We start from the raw sequence: 19938 nt of genomic DNA, 5'->3' as shown, positions 1-19938 counted from the left end.
CCCAGCACAAGACTCCCACCGTTCTAGACTGGTGATCCAGACTCTATAAGAAGTCCAGGTATAAACTTCACTAGGTTGTCATGAGAACAAAAAGGCAAATTCTTGTGAAGTTAAGAGACACTCAGATGCACGTTAGTTGTGGCAGGGTTTGCAGGCCATTTCTTCCTATGCAATGAAACCTAACAGTATAAATGAGTGATGATTCACTCCCTGATGAACTTGCATGCTTTGAAAGGGAGAATAACACTATGCCTATGCTCTATCTCAGAGGCCAATGTTATGAACATTGTTACAGAGGTTGAACCCTCGCAAGGCACCAGACCCAAGGGTGCATGTGTCCAGGTACTGAAAATCTGTGCCAACTAGCTGGTTGAAGTGCTTCAAGGACATCTTCAGCCTCTCAATGCTGCAGTCGGTCATTCCCATCTGCTTCAAAAAGGCATCAATCATACCAGTGCCCAAGAACAGGCTGAACTGCCTCATTGACTCTGGTCCCGTAGCACTCATCTACTGTGTTGAATTGCTTTGGGAGGTTGGTCATGGCTAGGATTAACTCCTGCCTGAACGAGGGCTGAACCTGTGGCATTTTGACTACTGACACAACAGGTCTACAGTGAATGTAATCTCACTAGCCGTACACTGGGCTTTGAAGCAAGAGCAAAACATACGTCAGTCTGCTGTTTATCAATTACAGCTCAGCTGTCAATACCAACGTCTCCTCACTCCTAATCAAGAGGCTTCAATACTTGGGCCTCTGCAACTGAATCCTTGTCTTCTCATCAGGAAACCAGTCAGTGAAGATCAGTGATAATAACTCCTCCTCACTGGCATCAACACAGGAACACCTCAAAGATACGTGCTTATCCGTCTGCTCTGCTCTATCTATGCTCGTGACTGAGTGGCTAGGCACACTTCAAATGCCATCTATAAATTACTGATGACACCATTGTTGTTGGCAGAATCTCAGATAACGATGGGGAGACATAGAGGAGTGAGACAGATCAGCTGGTTGAGTGATGTTGCCACAACAATCTTACACCAATGAACTGATATTAGACTTCAGAAAGAGCAAGGTGAGAGAATGCACAAATCCTCATAGAGGGGTCATAGAGGGAAAAGGTGAACAGCTTCAAGTTCCTGTCAATATATTGGAATATCTATCTTGGGACTAGCACATTGATGCAATTGTAATAAAGGCACGCCACTGGCTATACTTCATTAGGAGTTTGAAAAGATTTTGAATGTCAACAAAGTCACTTGCAAATTTCTCCAAACCCATTGAGGAGAGCATTCTGACTGGGTGCATCACTATCTGGTAAGAAGGCTCCAATGAACAGGATTGAAGGAAGTTGCAGAGGGTTCTTGACTCAGTCAACTCCATCACAGGCACCCACCCAAGGACATCTTTAAGAGGTGATATCTGAAGCAGGCAGTGTCCATCATGAAGGTCCATCACACCCTTTTCTTGTCACTATCATTGGAGAGGAGGTGCAGAACCCTGAGGACCCACACTCAACATTTTAAGAACAGCGTCTTCCCCTCTGCCATCAGATTTTAGAATCTCTTTGGCACTATTTATTTCTCTAATTTATAGTAATGTTTCTGTCTTGCACTGTACTTCTGCTGTAAAACAACAAATTTCACAGCATATGTCTGTGATAATAAACCTGATTCTGATTCTGTAGTCCCTCAACTCCCTTTTAAATCTTTCACCTCTCACCATAAATATATGCCCCCCAAAGCTTTGGATTCCCAAGTGACCCCAGCTCCTCTCCTCAAATCATATTATCTATTTCCCTTAAATCCCCTATCCCCTTCTCACTTATTCCTTAGCCCACTAGTGGGGGTAGTGGTGCCGGAGAGGGGAAAGGGGCAGACCCCAGTTTGGGGACCCAGATTGAGGAAGCAGGGTCCTGGATTGGTGTAGTGACACCAAAGGAGGGGAAGGTAAGTCCTTGGGAAAAGCAGGGTGCCATGTTTGAGGGGTGGGGGCAGAACCATACACTCACCTGTCAGGTCGGTGCCCTCAGGAAACATGAGCAGCTGCAGGGGCTGCTGGATGTCACATAGGTGGTCCAGCATAAGCTGGAGGTGCTCTCGGTCCCGCTCCCACTTCCTCTCAATGAAGATGAATGCTGCCACCTGCATGGCCCAGCCTGTAAGGAGAGGAAGGCTCAGTGAGTATTGGACACTTGTCAATAGGCAAGGACTGAAGGGGAGGGTGACTGGGGGAGTAGGGATAGTTGAGACAGAGGGGGAAGGGGAAGTCAGGAATGGGGGCCATGTAGGGCAGAGCCAGAGAGCATGGGGAGAGGGACGAGGCTAGAGACAGAAATCGTAGGGCAGAGGTCCCAGGGGCAGGGACAGAAGGAGGAAAGAGGTTGTCGGGGATGGGCTAGGACAGAGGCGGAAGGTGAGGGGTTCTGGGAGGTAGGGATATTAGGGATGAAGGGGGAAGGGTGTCAGGGATGGAAGGAGAAAGGACAGGGAGACAGGGAAGGCAGAGGCAGACAGCAGAAGTCTCAGGGGCAAGGATGGTGGGGATAGAAAGGGCAGGAATGTCAGGGAAAATGGAAGGGGAGTGCAGGGCAGGGACAGAAGGGAAAGAGGAGGGCAGGACTATGTGGGAGAGGGAGAGGAGGTTTAAGGTTGGAAGGTGGGGGTGAGGAGTCAAGAGCAGGAGAGGAGAGTAACTCTGGGACAAACTCTGTTCTCCCATTGATAGACATCAACAATTGTTATCTGACCCACAAATAAACCTAGTATTTGACATTCCCACACTGAGGAAAAGACATAAGTCAGTGATAATACACCTGATCCTGAATTTTACAAACTTCTATTCGATCTCCCCTAAGCCTCTGATGCTTCAGAAAAATATAATCTGAATTTGTCCAACCTTTCCTTGTGGTTAGTTCTCTCTAATCTACCTCTGCAGCTTCTCCAAAGCATTCACATCCTTCCTATAACGCAATGATCAAAATTACATTCAGCACTCCAAATGTGGCCAAACCACAGTTTTATATAGGTGTATCAAGACTTCTTGACTCGTGTAGCCAACACTCTGACTGATGAAGGCAAGGTTGCAATACACCTTCTTTACAACACTCTCTCGTGTTGCCATTTCAAGGAGATATGGGCTTGCACCCCAAGATCTCTGTACTTTCCAAAATGTAAGAACAGCTACAACTATTCAGTTCTTGAAACATTCCTTGTGAATGCTGCTTGCATATACGATGCCAAAGAAACATAGAAAACCTACAGCACAACACAGGTCCTTCAGCCCACAATGCTGTGCCAAACATGTACTTATTTTAGAAACTTCTGTCACCTGCCCTGTCTCATTCTCTAATAGCAGATCAAGTATTGCACACTTTCTCATTGGGACCTCTACATATTGATTAAGGAAACTTCCCTAAACACATTTGACAAATTCTTTTAAAGTACTGAGTCCCAGTCATTATGCGGAAAGTTAAAATCACCTACTATCACAACCTTACGTTTCTTGCAATCTCTCTCCAAATTTGCTCCTCTAAATCCCGTGGTTCCATTAAAGTGGTCATAACTTTCTTATTCCTCAGTTCTACCAATAAAGCTTCACTGGACAAATTCTCCAGACTGTTCTGACTGAGCACTGCTGTGACATTTTCCCTGACTAGTGACGCCAGCCCTCTCCCTTTAATGCCTCCCACTCTATCGTCTAAAACAACGGAACTCCATAACATTGAACTGCCAGTCCTGCCCCTCCTGTGAACAAGTTTCACTAATGTCTACAATGTCATAATTCCACATGCTGCTCCATGCCCTAAATTATCCACCTTTCCTATTTCCTCCCTGTCCTTCTGTAGCCTCCCTACTTCCTCAAAGCTACATGCTCATTATCTATGTTTGTATAATCTGCAAACTTTGCAACAAAGCCATCAATCAAATCATTAACATACAAAGTAAAGAGAATAGGTCCCAACACAGACCCCTGTGGAACATCATTAGCCAACCAGGAAAAGTTCCTTTTAGTCCCACTCTTTGCTTCCTGCCATTTGTCCACTACTTTTATCCATGCTACAATCTTCCAGGTAATACCATGGGCTTGTAGCTTGTTAAGCAGACTCACGTGCTGGTCTTTAAACAATTCTCACGTCAGATGTGGACTTACCCACCAATAGCTGCTCCTAACCTACTTTCCCTGTTCTTGCCCAACACCACTGGAATTAGCATTCCCCAATTTATCAACTTTCCTCAAGGACCAGTCTTATGCATAACTCATTCTTCCTGATTTTGGCACTCAGCCCAACAACTATATTTAAACCCATCTGCTTGGCCTTCCTGGTGGATACTAAACAAAATATAAAATTTCCATTTCCTCACTGTTGCTTGTTATCTCTGGAGTTTAGTAGGAAAGGGAATGACTTTGCTGAAACATACAATATTGTTATGGGGCTTAACGGGGCTGGGAATTCCCCTGACTAGGCTGTACAGAGCAATGGGTTATAACCTCAAAATAAGGGGACAGCCGTTCAGGCCCAAGATGAAAAGAGAATTCTTTACACAGGGATGGTGAATGGTCAGAATTCTCCACTACAGATGGCTGTGGAGGTTGCCCCCTTAATGCCCTTTAGTTGTCTGGCATACACTTATACCCATTCTTGAACAAGGATGCCAACTTAATGCCTCCCCTGGCACTCCCAGACAGAAAGGAGGGATATTGCAGCAGCTTTTACCTCTGGATGAGGGGATTCTGCCCTTACTACCCTTTAGGGCAATGAATTCTAAAGCCCTCTATGTTTTTCTTAACTCCACACTAAACCTTCTAATCTACTCATCTACACTGCCCTAGTTATAAACTCCTGGTGAATGGAAACATTCTTCTCCATTCTCTTAAAGCCTTTTGTTTACACCACAGAGTCTTCCATGCAGCCTCACTGGTTCCTAGGATCCCTCAACCCCATCCAACCCAGAGTCCTCATTTCTCAGACTCCCCCAGAGAAAAGGTCCTCTGGCCCACAATGATGTGGCGAACTACTGTAGATTCCGGTGTTTAAGCCGAGAATTTGGTCCTAAAATTAGGGGGTCAGCTTATACAGAGGGTGCCAACATTGAAAAAATGAATACACGGAAGACAGGTTGTATTTATTGGCTGTTTTTGAGTCAAATTCGTTCCACTGTCGACGCATGAATTCTTTGAATGGTTTGTTTAAACTCACATCTAGTGGCTGGTGCACAGACGTCAAACCACTGGGAATGACTGCAATGTCTGTATTTTCAGCTTTCAGTGCTGCTTTTGTCTCACCTGACAAGTGCACTTTGAACATGTCCCAGACAAGTAGTGACTTTTCCTTCCCGAAACCTTTGGGACGTCGTTGCCGCACCTCTTTAACCTACTTCAAGAAACCGGCAGCGTTCTTGAACGTAAACAGCACCCCGCGGGAATTTTCTGAGCAATCTTTGTTTTTTGTCCCAACACAAGATCATGTCTATTCATAAATCCAGTGCACCAACTTCGCGTAGCTTTGAAATTTTTGCTGTTTTCCGTCCCATTTCAACGCTTGAACTGGAATCGTTTCTCTGGTAACAATGTATCCAGACAATCGCTGGTGATCACCCACTCTAAAACTTTATCTTCCAGTTCTGGCCACTGGCATGTTTTCCTGTGGTTTGCACATTTCACCTTTGACATTTCCCTCAGCCTCTGCTTTTCTCCACTCTCTCATTTGTTTCTCATTTACACTAAACTTCTTAGCAGCTGCAGAATTATTCGTTCCTTTAGCAAAATCAACAACCTTCAGCTTGAAGCCAGCATCATATCGTATTCATTTTAATCTTTTGTACATGGTGGTTGCAAACTCAATACTGAGTACATGTACTGATCCCACCACCCCATGTTATGTTTTAACAAGATTACAATGGGCGCTAAATGGTTTCATGGGGGTTACATTTCTGAGGATTCTTTTCCATTGGAAACCTAATCCAAAATTTCTCTCCCTGATTTATTTGTTAAGAATTCACTTATAACGCTCTACAATGTGTAGGACTGTTTTCTTAATAGGTACTCGTTCACAAATTTCCAGGTTCCGGATCCAGTAAAGCTGAGTACCGGCATGTGAGATCTTGTGATCTTTTCTGGTTAAATCAAAAACCTCTACAAAAGGGGTCGTCTTATACAAAGGTAACATGAAAAAGTCACTTTTTTAACCTCGAAAATTGGGGGGGGGGGGGACGGGGACGGTTTATACTCCAGAATAGACGGTAATTAAACTAGTAATTGTGCCTAATTGAACTAATCCCATCTGCTTACACAATGTTCATATCCCTCTATTTTCTGCACATTCATGTGCCTATCTGTTAAATGTCTCTGTTATATCTGTCTCCACTACCACCTGGCACTACATTCCAGGTGCCCACTACTCTCCATATAAGAACACTTGCCCTGTACATCTCCTTTCAACATATCCCTTCCTAATTTAAATGCATACCCTTTAGTATTAGACATTTCTACCTTGGAGAAAAGATACCAGCTGTCTATTCTATCTATGTCTCTCATAAACTTCCACCACATCTCTCAGCCTCAGATGCTCGAGAGAAAGCAACTCAAATTTGTACAATCTCTCCTTATTCCTTATATACTCTTACAAGAATATGTATTAGTACATACTCTTGAATCCAGGCAACATCCTTCTGCACTATCTCCAAAGCCTTCACTTCCTTCCTATAATGGGGTGACCAGAATTGAATGCAATACTGCAGATGCAGCCAAACCAGAGATTTAAAAAACTGCAAGTAACTTCCTGACCCTTGCACTCAGTGCTATGACTAATGAAAGGAAGCTTCTCACATGCCTTCTTTACCTGCTATCAAGGAGCCACGGACTTAGACCACAAGATCTCTCTGTACATTAGTGTTGTTAAATATCCTGCCAATAATTGTGTACTGTCCCTTTACATTTGACATTACAAAGTGCAACACTTCATACTTGGCGGTTAAACTCCATCTGCCATTTCTCTGCCAGCAATAATGGGCACTAACCAAAGCCTGGAATGGATTTAAGGGAGGACTTCAAGCAGATCTTTTCCATTCTGAGGTAGCTGTAACGGAGCAGACAGTTCCACAGGTACATCCAGTCTAGACGAGTCCGGTGGTTCATAATGATGACACTGCGTTCACCCGGAATAAAACCGTCTCCAGTGATCACCACCCGGACACCCAGCACCAACTCCAACATGGCCTGCCAAGAGACAATACAGTTCATCAGGAAGGAGCATGGCACCGAGAGCCCAGAGCCCTGCACACTGCCACACCAGGATGCTGAGTAGTTAGGAGAGGAAGAGACAGACTGGGGTTCAGGGATGGGGACAGAAGTGTTCTGAAGTAGTTGACAGGAACTAGGGAAGGGGGTAGCTAAGGGAGGAGGGAGATCAGAAACTACTGGAGACTGGATGAGGACTTGTTGAAGGTGTGGCGCAAAGGAAAGGGGAGGGAGGGAGGAGAAACAGTGTTTAACTATATAAACATGCTGAAAGGGTCAACAAGCTGGAGTGGGGCTGAAAGATACAGGTGGAGACCGGTCAGCGTAAACAGCGGAGACGGATGGTTCTGGGATTGAGAGCTGGTGAATAAGCTTGAAGAAAAGAGCAGGGAAGGATGATTATGGAGGGGAGATTCGGGAAATTCTGCTAACCCACCTGACACTAAGGCAGGACCCCACAATGGGCAGCACAAACTGAAACTTACCACGGGGAGGGTGAACCAGATGGCCACTACGCGGTCAGTTATCCATCGATACCAGGGCACAGACACCAACATGACTGGGAGTAGTGGGCTCAGCATAAAGACACTGCCAAACAGGCTACTGAAGAACAGCAAAAGCAGAATGAGGGTCCCCTTCAGAGACAGCATCCTGGGAAAGGAGAAAAGTGCTGGTCAGGAACACTGGTTTGACACTAATTTTATTTAGAGATACGTCGCTGAACAGGCCCTTCCAGCCCAGCAACCCACACATTAAACCACAGTACAGGTCTTTCTTTGTACAGCTAGAGAAAGGGATCCATTACTGGTGGGGGGGGGGGGGGGGGGATATTATAACACAGGCTACTGTACTGGTGGGGGGGCGGGTCTATCACTTTATGGTATAGTACGTTTGTGGATGGGTCTGTGACTGTATACACAGGGGTAGAGTACTATTGGGGATGGGTCTGTCACTGTTCAACACCAGTGCAAATGGGTTTGTCACTTTATAATAGTACGGTACAATATTGGTGGGGAAGGGAAAGTCATTGTACAACAATGGGATATATTATCGGTGAGGATTGTATAACACTGATGTACAGTACCTGTGAGGCTGGGTCTGTCATTGTACAACACTGCAGCACAGTATTTGTGATATGGTACCAGTGGGGCTGGGTCTGTCACTATATAACACTGAGATACAGTACAGATGGGGACAGGTCTGTCACTGTACAACACTGAGATACAGTACAGGGGGGCCGAGTCTATCTCTATGTAACACAGAAACACAGAAAACCTACAGCACAATACAGGCCCTTTGGCCCACTAAGTTGTGCCAAACATGTCCCTACTTTAGAAATTACTAGGCTTACCTATGGCCTTCTATTTTACTAAGCTCCATATACCTATCTAAAAGTCTCTTAAAAGACCCTATCATATCCGCCTCCACCACCGTTGCTTGCAGCCCTTTCCACGCACTCACCACTCCCTGACTAAAAAACTTACCCCTGGCATCTCCTCTGTACCTACTCCCCAGCACCTTAAGCCTGTGTCCTCTTGTGGCAACCATTTCGGCCCTGGGAAAAAGCCTCTAACTATCTACACGATCAAGGCCTCTCATCATTTTGTACAACTCTATCAGGTCACCTCTCATTCTCCTTCGCTCCAAGGAGAAAAGGCCGAGTTCACTCAACCTATTCTCATAAGCCGTGCCCCCCAATCCAGGCAACATCCTTGTAAATCTCCTCTGCACCCTTTCAATGCCATCCACATCCTTCCTATCGTGAGGCGACCAGAACTGAGCACAGTATTCCAAGTGGGGTCTGACCAGGGTGCTATATAGCTGCAACATTACCTCTTGGCTCCTAAATTCAATTACATGATTGATGTAGGCCAATACACCATATGCCTTCTTAACCACAGAGTCAATCTGCGCAGCTGCTTTGAGTATCCTATGGACTCGGACCTCAAGGTCCCTCGGATCCTCCACATTGCCAAGAATTTTACCATTAATACTACATTCTGCCATCATATTTGACCTACCAAAATGAAGCAGCTCACACTTATCTGGGTAGAACTCCACCTGCCACTTCTCAGCCCAGTTTTGCATCCTATCAATGTCCCGCTGTAACCTCTGACAGCCCTCCACACTATTCACACCTCCAACCTTTGTGTCATCAGCAAATTTACCATCCCTCCACTTCTTCATCCAGGTCATTTATAAAAATCACGAAGAGAAGGGGTCCCAGAACAGATCCCTGAGGCACACCACTGGTGACTGACCTCCATGCAGAATATGACCCGTCTACAACCACTCCTTACCTTCTGTGGGCGAACCAGTTCTGGATCCACGGGATATAATACTAGTGGGGACTGGTCTGTCACTGTACAACATTGGGACACAGTATAGGTATAGTCAGGTCTGCAACTATATCACACTTCTTTCAGGTATTGAATCAGCTCCCCCTGTGAAAACTCACACTTTATCTCCTCCACTCCTGTCCCTGATGGTGAACCCTAGACCCCAACACTTGGTGCACAAACGCACTTTCCACCAGTCCTGTTTGCATGCCCTCTGCTCTCCTTCCATCTCCATTCCTTCCCTCTGCCTGCACCTCTCATTTCTTTACCACCTCTGCTTTTTACTGAATGCCTCCCTTGTGAAATACTGCCAGTTTCCCACTAGCATTCCCTCTCCTCAGCCACTTGTTGTGTGCTGCAAAGACTGTTCAGCCCGCACTCCGGTCACACTAACCACCCTTCTGTGCACATGTTCTGTTCTCAACCCGGCTGCCAGTGTCAGAGCTGGCTCGTAGAGCAGCTGGGATCTCCCAGGAGTTCAGCAGCAACAATACAGGTCTCTGCACAGACTGCAGCAGCCACTCTGGGGAGGGGCAGCAAAGTGCCAAACAGTAAATGCTGGAAAAATACAGCAGTATTCTGAGCACAGAAAATTATTCATGTATCGTGTCTAGGACCCTTTATCAGAACTGAAGAAAAGACTAATGAAGTTACAAAGAATGTTAGGGAGAGATGGATTGGACAAAGGAAGTTTCTCTGTAGGGTGAAACCGGGGTTCTTGCTTCACTGTTGAATCCCTTACCTCTACTCTCCCCTGCCCTCCTCCTGGACAAAACAACAGAGCTTCCCAGTGCTTTCATTTCACCCGACCAACCTCCACATTCAACAGATCATTCCCCACAATTTCTTCCACTTTTGCAGAGGTCACACCACTAGACATTTCCTCCCCTCCCCTCCCCTCTCCTTTCAGCATCTAACAGGGTCTATTTCCTTCACACCTCCCTGGTCTACTCTTATGTTTCCACCTTCCTTATGGTATTTTTGCCTACAAATGCAGGCAATGCAATACTGCCCTTCCTACCTCCTGGGAACACAAACACTCTCTCCAAGTGAGGCTGAGATTCATTTGCAGCAAGGCTCAAGGACCAGAAGCTCATCTTTTGCCTGGGCATGTGACAGCCTTCTGGAGTCAGTATGAAACGTTAAAACTAAGTCTCGTTCTCTGAGTGAGATTGGCAATTCTGCTGTACACTACCCATCTGTGATATTGGCAGTTACCCATGCATTAGAAATACCCACCCTGGGATATTTTTCAACTTTTTCTTTTCTCTGTGCTCTACTCTCTAGTAATTTAGTAACTCTGTTGATACACATGGGGGATCTTGAGATCCAAGTGCGTAGCTCCCTGAAAGTGATTGCTCAGCTTGATGCAGTGGCAAAGGTGGCATAAGCCATGTTTGCCCTTATTAGTTGAGGCATCAATTTCAAGGGGAGGTAGGCTATGTTGTAGCTTTATAAAACTGGTTAGGCTACATCTGGAGTACTTTGATCAACACTTGTCACCCCATAAAAGGAAGGCTTTGAAGAGGATACCAGAGGATGCTGCCTGGTTCAGAGGGTGTGTGCTATAAGGAGGAAGTGGACAAACTTGGGTTATTTTCTCTGGAACAGCCGAGACCAAAGGGAGAACTAATGGAAGTTTATAAAATAATGAGAGGCATTAATAGACGGCCATACTAGAGAACATGCATTTAAATTTAAGGTGAAAGTGGATGTGCAGGGCAAGTGTTTTTACACAGACAGTAGTGGGTGTCTGGAATCGGCTGCCAGGTGTGGTGGTGGTGGCAGAGGCATTGAAAAAGTTCTTTGAGAGGCACAAGAACAGTGTGTAGGAGGGAGATTAGTTTAGTTTGGTATTTAATTACTAGTTCAGCACATCATGGGCTGAAGGACCTGTTCAGTGTTCTATTACTAAATTATCTCTACAACCCTAGCCTCATCCTATCAGAGATGATCAGCCTGCCCCACCAGCCACATGGTCTTCAGTCCCTGTTCCTCCCTTCTCACATCCCAGATCCTTTTGATTTGAGGATTACTGTCCCTTGCCCTTCTTTGAGGATAAGACCATAAGCTATAGAAAGCCGTTCAGCCTGTCGAGTCTGTTGCACCATTCAATCTTGGCTGATTTTTCAATCCATTCTCCTTCCTTCTTCCCATAACATTTAACCCCCTTCTCAATAAGGAGCCCATCAATCTTGGCCTTAAGTAAGCCCAAATAACTTGTGTTCTGAACTTGATGCTAACAGTGTGGCCTACTCTACACAGAGTAAACAAATATAGAAAGTGTTTTGCAGAACTCCCTAACTTTCCTGCTCCCTGACACTTTAATCCTTTATCCAGTTCCCAGTGTGATTTACCAGTCTGTGGCCTCCTGTACTGTCACTGTGAGGTCCTACATCAGATGGAAAAACAACTCCTCACATTCTAACCTCAATACAACACTGAATTCTGCAGTTTTAGGTAACCAACCTTGTACCTATTATTTCTGCCATTGTTTTGTTCTCTCTCCTGTTGGTTAATGCCTCCCCTCACACACCTTTAGTTGTTCACCAAACTAACCGACCTTCTCTGAGGCAGCTGCAAAGTTCAACTTTTCCTGCAACAGCCCTTCAAACACGTTTCTGTTTGCTTGCCCCAATACTTCTATAACTTTTCATCTCTGATCGCACACCTGACTCTCTCCACAGATGCCACCTAACCTGCCAAGTATTCGCAGCGTTCTCTGTCAAGTTGGAAATTGGTTATAATGGGAAACAAGGTCAAATATTGAAACCCCCCCCCCCCCCACCACACATCTTCTCACCTGCAGTTGTGCCCAGTCCAGCTCTTTCGGCTCCAATCCACAAGTCCACTGCTTTCTTTCCAATCCAGCAGATAGCAGGTCCCCTCCCTCCAGCCCAACGACACAAGTTAGTCTGCAGGAACCCTGGACTATCAAATCCTCCTGCTCCTGCCCACCTGTCAGTCACTGGCTTTCCGTTCCACTCATTTCCAGTGATTCATCTCCTCACACTCCGCTTCCCTCGCTCCCAGGGACTCCACATCCCCCTCGCTTCATTCCCAGAGATGATCCCCTCCTCTGCTTTCACTCCCAGGTCTCTTTACACTCCCCTCACTCCCGGGTCTCCTCACACTCCCCTCCCTCCCGATGATTCTGACCCTCCCTTCACTCCCAGGTCTCCTCACACACCCCTTCCTCCCTCCCTCCCTCCCGGTGATTCTGCCCCTCCGCTCACTCCCGGGTCTCCTCACACACCCCTCCCTCCCTCCCTCCCAGTGATTCTGCCCCTCCGCTCACTCCCGGGTCTCCTTACACTCCCAATTACTCACCTCACTCCCAGGGTCCCACAAGCTTTCCCTCTCACTCCTGATATTCCCTCCCCGTCGCCTCTGCTCACTCCTGCCCTGCCTCCCTTTGCTCGTCTTCTCTCGCTGGGCCACTCGTTCAGGCTTCGACTTGGGGCGGAAGCTGCGCGCGGGGTTGCGCCGCCGCCAAAAGCGACCGTGCGGAAACGAGTCTCGGTACCAGCGGTCCGGGGGAAGGGAGAAAGCAATGCAACGCTCCCTCGGTACCTTCACTCCTCCAGTGCTGTGTTGTCTCAGCGCACTCCCTTAGTGCCGTTCTCCAGCAGAGATGCTCCTCCAACGATGCTACACTCCCTCCTATTACTTTTATTTTTATGTATTATCCATAATAGCATTTTATCTCCCATCCCTACTTAACCTTGAAATGCTTCCTTGACCTGCTGCTGGTAGCGAAGGAGTTGAAGGATTCAAACAGCGTCGATGATCTAGTTGCAAGTCTGAGTAGTGTGTGGGTACGAGGGAACCTCCAGATGATGCATCTCCTGTCCTTATCCTTCTCAGTAGGAGAGTTACTGAGTTTGAGAGGTGCTGTTGGAGTGGACTGAGCAACATGTCACCCCACCGCTGCCTCCTGAAGGTAACGTCTTTCATCAAAGGCCATTCGATCTTCTTGCCGCTACCATCGGGCAAAAGGTATAGAAGTTACAACTCTAATCGTGACCTCCGTGTAGCAACACTGTGACTCCACACTAAAATTGATTTGTTTTTGTTCTGTTCTTGTGAGTGTATGATGTACACTATGATACCGTTAAAACTAAGTTCATTGCACTTATGTATAGACGTGCAATGAACTGCACGTGGCAACCAGGAGGGCTCTACAATGAGCAGTTAAAACTGCCCAACATAGCATCAGCCTACCCCCACATAGACACAGAAAGATGTCAGAAAAGGGACAGTAACATCATGAAGGCTCCCATTAGTGAGAAGGCTACACCAGGACCACCAGTCTCAAAGACAGTTACTTTCCCCAAGCAGTATGGCTAATTGACACCACCACCAACGCCATCAACCATTTATTTTCTGTCAGTCATCTTAGAAACAGCCTAGAATCATTTATGGAAATACAATCTATGTATAAGCTACATTATGTATTTATATTTGTGTTTTTATTATTATGTTCCTTTTGTGTATTTGGTGCCACATCAGATCCAGAGTAACAGTCATGTCATTCTCCTTACAGTTTAAACAATCTTGAATGCACATGTGACAAAGTCAACGTTGAGTAACTGCTGTGCATTTTGTAGATAGTGCATGTGTACCAGTGGTGACACAGAGAGGCCAGCGGTAAGACTGTTGAAGGAGTGTTGTTGTGGATCAGTGGTGGCAAGTATGGACCAACTTTTCTCAATTATTTATCTCAACAAATTACACAGACATGCAAAGGTCACAGGTCTGGCTCCAAAACTGCCAGTGTCTTACCAGATACCCCAGCCTCTGCAGTCAGATTGTCCAAAGGGCTGTGTTTTCCTGTACATCTCCCAGCCTTGTGAAGCAGAGTAGTTCCTGTTCTTGTGTTACAGGTGTGCCTGCCAAGGCAAGCCCCTATTGGCCAGCCCTCAACACCCCTTGAACAAAGTGTCATTGACAATTTGGGGCAGGCCTGGAGTTGCAGACACTTCCCCTCATGAACCAGGTGGAATTTTAACCCTAATGCTCACATCCTGCTCTCTACCATGGAGGCTCACCCAAGTGAAGCCCCATGGCTGTTGCAGTGGGATACACACTTAGCCTATGTCTCAGCAGCAGGTCACTGGGGTAAATTGGGGGGGGGGGGGGAAGAGATGTATCCAGGGCAGTGAATGTTTGCATTGTCATTCTCATAGGAAACAAGCAGCAAAACTGTTGAGCAAGTGCAGTCACAAGTCAATGACGGCTAGCATGGACTGATGTTCTTTGTTTATTAAATTATTCTCAACACATTACACAGAGGCTATTGAGAGGACACAGTAATTATCCATCCTCCTCCCCATCCCCCCATGCAGTGGTGTCCAAGAGCTGTATGGACTGCCTTAGACAGACCTGTTACAACCCCACCCTGCCACCCTCAAGCCTGCCCCCACCCATCCCATCCCATCGGGCAGATTTACAAGCTCAGACAAGCTGACACCCAGCATGTCACAGGCAGCAAGAAAAATATACTAAAAAAAACTTAAATAGAAGAACTGGGAGCAATACAGAGCCAAGACTGCCTACTGTAACGCTGCAAGTTTACACAGTGTGTGCACAGAGACATTACAACACAACGTCAGGCTGGATGCCAAGCTGACACTGTACACAAAGAAGGATAACTGCTTTTTAAATAAAAAGTATTTCTTCTGTCAAGCAAGGAAACAGAAGAGAAAGGGCCATGAAAAGAGTGGGTTCCTTCAGGAAGCATCAGAGGGAACGTGCTCTTCAAAACCTTCACTCTCCCGCACCAGGGCTCTCTCCAGGATCACTCGACCCTCCTTGTAGCGCTGACTGTCCTCTGTTGCAAACTCGTAGATCCAGCCCAGCTTACTGTTGCAGTTCTTGCAGCTGACATCTCTCACCATGTGTCGTCCAGTGAGCATCACCCGGTCCTGCACCTCACTGTACTGCAGATTCACCACCTGCTCGAGACAGGACAATCAATGGGACACTGTACTCACCCCCTGGGGCACCGAATGAGGGCACAGTCACCCACACCCACCTGAACGACAACCAGGGGCAGATAGACCCCACCGCGTGCTGGGACGACGGCCGTGGGCAGATGGACCCCACCCTCCTCACCACCTGACCCACCCCACCTACCGTCCCACCCACACTGACCCTCCTTGTGACACCCTCACTTACCGTCCCACCCCGTGACACCCACCTCACCTGACCCACCCACACTGACCCTCCCCCAGACACCCACCTCACCTACCGTCCCACCCACACTGTCCCTCCCTGTGACACCCACCTCACCTACTGTCCCACCCACACTGACCCTCCCCCAGACACCCACCTCACCTACCGTCCCACCCACACTGACCCTCCCCCAGAACCCACCTCACCTACCATCCCACCCACACTGACCCTCCCCCAGACACCCACCTCACCTACCGTCCCACCCACACTGTCCCTCCCTGTGACACCCACCTCACCTACTGTCCCACCCACACTGACCCTCCCCCAGACACCCACCTCACCTACCGTCCCACCCACACTGACCCTCCCCCAGACACCCACCTCACCTACCATCCCACCCACACTGACCCTCCCCCAGACACCCACCTCACCTACCGTCCCACCCACACTGACCCTCCCCCAGACACCCACCTCACCTACCGTCCCACCCACACTGACCCTCCCCCAGACACCCACCTCACCTACCGTCCCACCCACACTGACCCTCCCCCAGACACCCACCTCACCTACCATCCCACCCACACTGTCCCTCCCTGTGACACCCACCTCACCTACCGTCCCACCCACACTGACCCTCCCCCAGACACCCACCTTACCTACCATCCCACCCACACTGTCCCTCCCTGTGACACCCACCTCACCTACTGTCCCACCCACACTGTCCCTCCCTGTGACACCCACCTCACCTACCGTCCCACCCACACTGACCCTCACCTACCATCCCACTCACTGTCCCTCCCTGTGACACCCACCTCATCTACGGACCCAGACACTGCCCTCACCCACACTCCTGTAACAACAGTGCCAGGGGGGTGGGGGGGGGGGGTAGTAAACAGCCTTTTGCCAGCTCACCTTGTTGAAGAGGAAGGCTCGCCCTGTAGCACCGGTGAAGCGTGTGGAGATGAGCTCGGAGCGATTGGTCAGGATGGTATCACAGTTGGCACAGGAGAAGAGGCGGGTGCCTCCAATGTGGTCCAAGAAAATTCTGCCCATGATTCCAGCAATTTGGTCAGTATCCTCGTGGGGCCTGCGAAGTCACAGCTCGGGTCAGTGGTAGGGTTCTCACGCTAATCAATAACCCATCCCACCTTCAGCCTCAAAACATCAATCTTCCTACACTTCCTGCTCCTGGTGCAGAGCAAAAGCAGCTAAACGCTACTCCCTTTCTCTCACCCCACATTCTGCCTGACCAGATGCCACCTAATGTAACTCCGATAATTGTTCGCCTAGCAATGCTCCTGTGAGACTGCCTGAGATGTATGTCAGGGGAAGGGCATGGTCAGGCACAGGTCATCCTTTTAGCAGAAAGACAGCAGCAATGTCAGACAGCCAAGAAATTCCACACTCAGATCCGGAGGCTTTCAAGGGAACTAGAGGGTGAGGGAAGGGAAAGCAGTTACTCAGCATCACAAAAAGCAGGAAACCATACCCAAACACCAGCAACACAGACTGAACAACACACACCAACCACACTTACAGCCCTACGTCGATTTCAAAACATCAGGGATAGAGGCAAAGAGAATCCACACCTCCCCCCCCCCAACACAGTTTTAGAAATATACACCACGTAAACAGACCACTCAGTCCAAATTGACCTCTCCAAACAATTGCATATTCTTCCTATATCTCAGTGACCAGAAATACACAGTAGTTTTTACAAGGGTTTTACAAAGTTGGACTACAACATCTCAACTTCTGTATTCAATTAGTGAAAACTACAGCAAAGGCAAAGGGCGTTCAGCTCCCTTGGTTAAGAGCGGTAACTCGAATGCCTTCATAACTGTGTTGCTTCCATCAACAGGCTTTCTTGAAAAGGGGAACCATGTTTATTGTCCTACAATTACTTAAAAATCTCAGAGCCCCAAATTTTTTTCCTTGCCTTCTATGGTAGTTTGGGATAAATTCCATCAGCTCCTGAAGATTTATAGACTTTTCAACATGACAAGGCATTGAGTATATAATTTACCGATGCCTACACTAGCCGCTTATACCCTTCACTAAATTCACCAACTACAGTCCACGGTCCTTTCCAAATACCATTGAGACTTCAGCTGTTCCTTCAGGCTACATTCACAAACAGCCTTTCTTGTCTCTAAAGACTCCTACTTTTACCTGATTGTTACTCTGCTGTAAATATACTTTTGGGATTACGTTAATCGCGTTTGCAAGTGAATTCTCCTGATAGAGACACCACCCTCCAGCCCTTCCCAAGGCCTCGGACCCTCCTTAATCCTCATCTCAAAGCCAGTAAACTGAATACCCATCCCCCAGCCAGGCCTCTCCCCAAGATTTATAAACATAACCCTAACCCCAAGACCCTGCCCCGCCAAATATACCCCTACTCCCCCCCCCCACACATCCTGCCCTATCTATTCGCTGACCTAACCCCTTCCTCAGACCTGTGTTCCTCGGCCTTGCCCTCCCCCACTACGCTACCCCGGTCGCCCCCGGGCCTGCAGCGTCCCCGACGCGGGCCCGGACTCTCCCACTACCCTCACTCCCGGTTCAGCCGCACTCACCGAGCACCTCTCCCGGGCCGGACTGAATCCGATGTCACCACGACGACACAGCACAACACACGTGACCGGATGGGGCAGAGCTTTTGAGTGACAGAGGGGGCAGGGAATGTGTAGGGGACGGGCTGAGAAGTGTCCCTCCGAGACGAGGAAGGGGCGGGTGGTTGAGCGTCTTTGTCGAAGTGACGGAGAGAATGGGCAACCTACACAAAATACTGAAGCAACTCAGCAAATTGGAATAAACTGTCGACGGTTTGGGGCGAGATTCATCAGCAGCTGAGTCACAGGGTAACAGGACGGGGTTTGTCTGAATGACAGAGCAGGCTTGTCCGAGTGACGGACAATGGGCATTTTACGGAACTATAAGTTTATCTACATCACATACTCAGGGTACACACATTCAATACTTACACGAAATACAGATACTATATACTCAGATTAGAATATCGTTACTATCATCTATAAAACAGTCAATACCCTGGGGTTTGTCTGAGTGATATGTCGGGGGTGTTATTGAAGACCCCGCCCATTCCATGGAACTTTGTAAACTTTCCACAGAGGAGCCTGGATTGACCAGTGGAGAAATGAGATCAAAACATTATGGGCCTGAATGGCCTCGTCACTGCTATACTATTCGATGTTCATAGTTAAGAGTGATCACAATGTGGTTGAGTTTCAGGTTTGGAGGAGAAGAGCTCAAACTAATGTCTAAATAAAGCTATTTACAGTGGCATGAGGATTGTGTGGGAGTTAAGGTGAAACAGTAGCCGCTGAGAGTGAAGAGATATTCCATAAATCTTTGCAAAGGAACATCCCAGTGAGGCACTATGGTTCTCCCAAAAGGAATGCCATCTGACTGAAATAAACAACAGTGTTGTGAGCCAGGGGGTTTGGAAACCAGCAAAGGATGACCAAAGAATTTCTATCAATCGCTATCACTAACATATGTAGACAAACCATCTTCCACCAAGATAAAAACAGGAAGGGAAGGGAAGTATGCATAACGATCGTGACTGGAAGTTAATAATGGAAACTAGATTTATTATTCAGATTGGTTTTCACAGCTCAAGACAATAAAACCAAAGGGATTGAATGATAGAAATTGGAGGTGTTAGGGTGCAATCTTGGTCACTAAGCTTCTTCACCCTGAGAATAATCAGAGAAAGTGGTTGAGGCAGGTACATTGAAATGACACTTGGACAGGTACATTGACAGGAAAGGTTTAGAGGGATATGGGCCAAACACAGAAAAAGGAATAGGTTAGGCTTCAGTCAAGTCTTTATGCTGTATGACTCTTGAAGAAAATGTGGAAAGCTAGTGGTTGACATCATGGGATCTTCTGGATCTTGCTGCAGAGGTGATGGGTATTGCTGGCTGTTACCTAACAACTCTCTAGTTTTTTCCAGAGGAATGGAAAGTCACAAACAGAACACCACTTCTGAAGAAGAGAGTTGGAGAAAGTAAGAAACTAAAAACTATTATCCATTATTGAGAAAATGTTGGAACCTGTCATTAAAGAGTTAACCGCCAGCCATTTTGAGTATCATAAGGCAATCAAGTAGAGTCAGTATGGTTTCATGCAACAGTCTGACAAATTAGCTAGGTTACT

The 19938-nt window shown here is 47.3% G+C and overlaps 2 protein-coding genes across 4 annotated transcripts in view; both read right to left on the bottom strand.

The window, feature by feature from the left end:
* The window catches only part of lclat1 (lysocardiolipin acyltransferase 1), a 45104-nt gene extending 32049 nt beyond the window's left edge, over nt 1–13055 (bottom strand). The window contains exons 1-4 of one of the 2 annotated variants that reach the window (XM_059982526.1): nt 12907–13055; nt 7723–7888; nt 7018–7216; nt 2010–2156 (exon numbers count right to left, since the gene is read on the bottom strand). In XM_059982526.1, coding sequence (XP_059838509.1) covers nt 2010–2156; nt 7018–7216; nt 7723–7887 — 511 coding nt within the window. In that variant the 5' untranslated portion in view covers nt 7888; nt 12907–13055. Of the gene's footprint in view, nt 1–2009; nt 2157–7017; nt 7217–7722; nt 7889–12379; nt 12754–12906 lie in introns of those variants that run through there. The other variant, XM_059982525.1, reaches the window with a different exon arrangement.
* Nucleotides 13056–14823: 1768 nt separating this feature from the next.
* On the bottom strand, nt 14824–18744 carry ypel5 (yippee-like 5). Of its 2 annotated transcripts, none has more exons than XM_059982524.1 (3): nt 18333–18744; nt 16666–16840; nt 14824–15533 (listed from the first exon to the last, which is right to left on the bottom strand). In XM_059982524.1, the coding sequence occupies exons 2-3, from the start codon at nt 16804–16806 to the stop codon at nt 15309–15311; spliced, it is 366 nt and encodes a 121-aa protein (XP_059838507.1). In that variant the 5' UTR covers nt 16807–16840; nt 18333–18744; the 3' UTR covers nt 14824–15308. The 2 variants fall into 2 exon arrangements, with proteins under 2 accessions (XP_059838507.1, XP_059838506.1); XM_059982523.1 differs by lacking the exon at nt 18333–18744 and adding an exon at nt 17693–18094.
* Nucleotides 18745–19938: the final 1194 nt, after the last annotated feature.

The sequence above is a fragment of the Hypanus sabinus genome, chromosome 10 (genome assembly GCF_030144855.1).
Source record: "Hypanus sabinus isolate sHypSab1 chromosome 10, sHypSab1.hap1, whole genome shotgun sequence".
In the NCBI taxonomy this organism is placed as follows: domain Eukaryota; kingdom Metazoa; phylum Chordata; class Chondrichthyes; order Myliobatiformes; family Dasyatidae; genus Hypanus; species Hypanus sabinus.
Note: the sequence above shows the minus strand (reverse complement) of the source record. Positions and strands in the feature narration are given on the sequence as shown.

What these genes read in the sequence shown, in the direction of transcription:
- ypel5 (XM_059982523.1), bottom strand. Translation starts at nt 17,763, where the DNA reads ATGCCTTGTCATGTTGAAAAGTCTATAAATCTTCAGGAGCTGATGGAA. An exon ending in ATCCCAAACTACCATAGAAG is followed by an intron (nt 16,841 to 17,692) that starts GCAAGGAAAAAA and finishes GTGACTTCGCAG; the next exon opens with GCCCCACGAGGATACTGACC. An exon ending in GAGCCTTCCTCTTCAACAAG is followed by an intron (nt 15,534 to 16,665) that starts GTGAGCTGGCAA and finishes TGTCTCGAGCAG; the next exon opens with GTGGTGAATCTGCAGTACAG.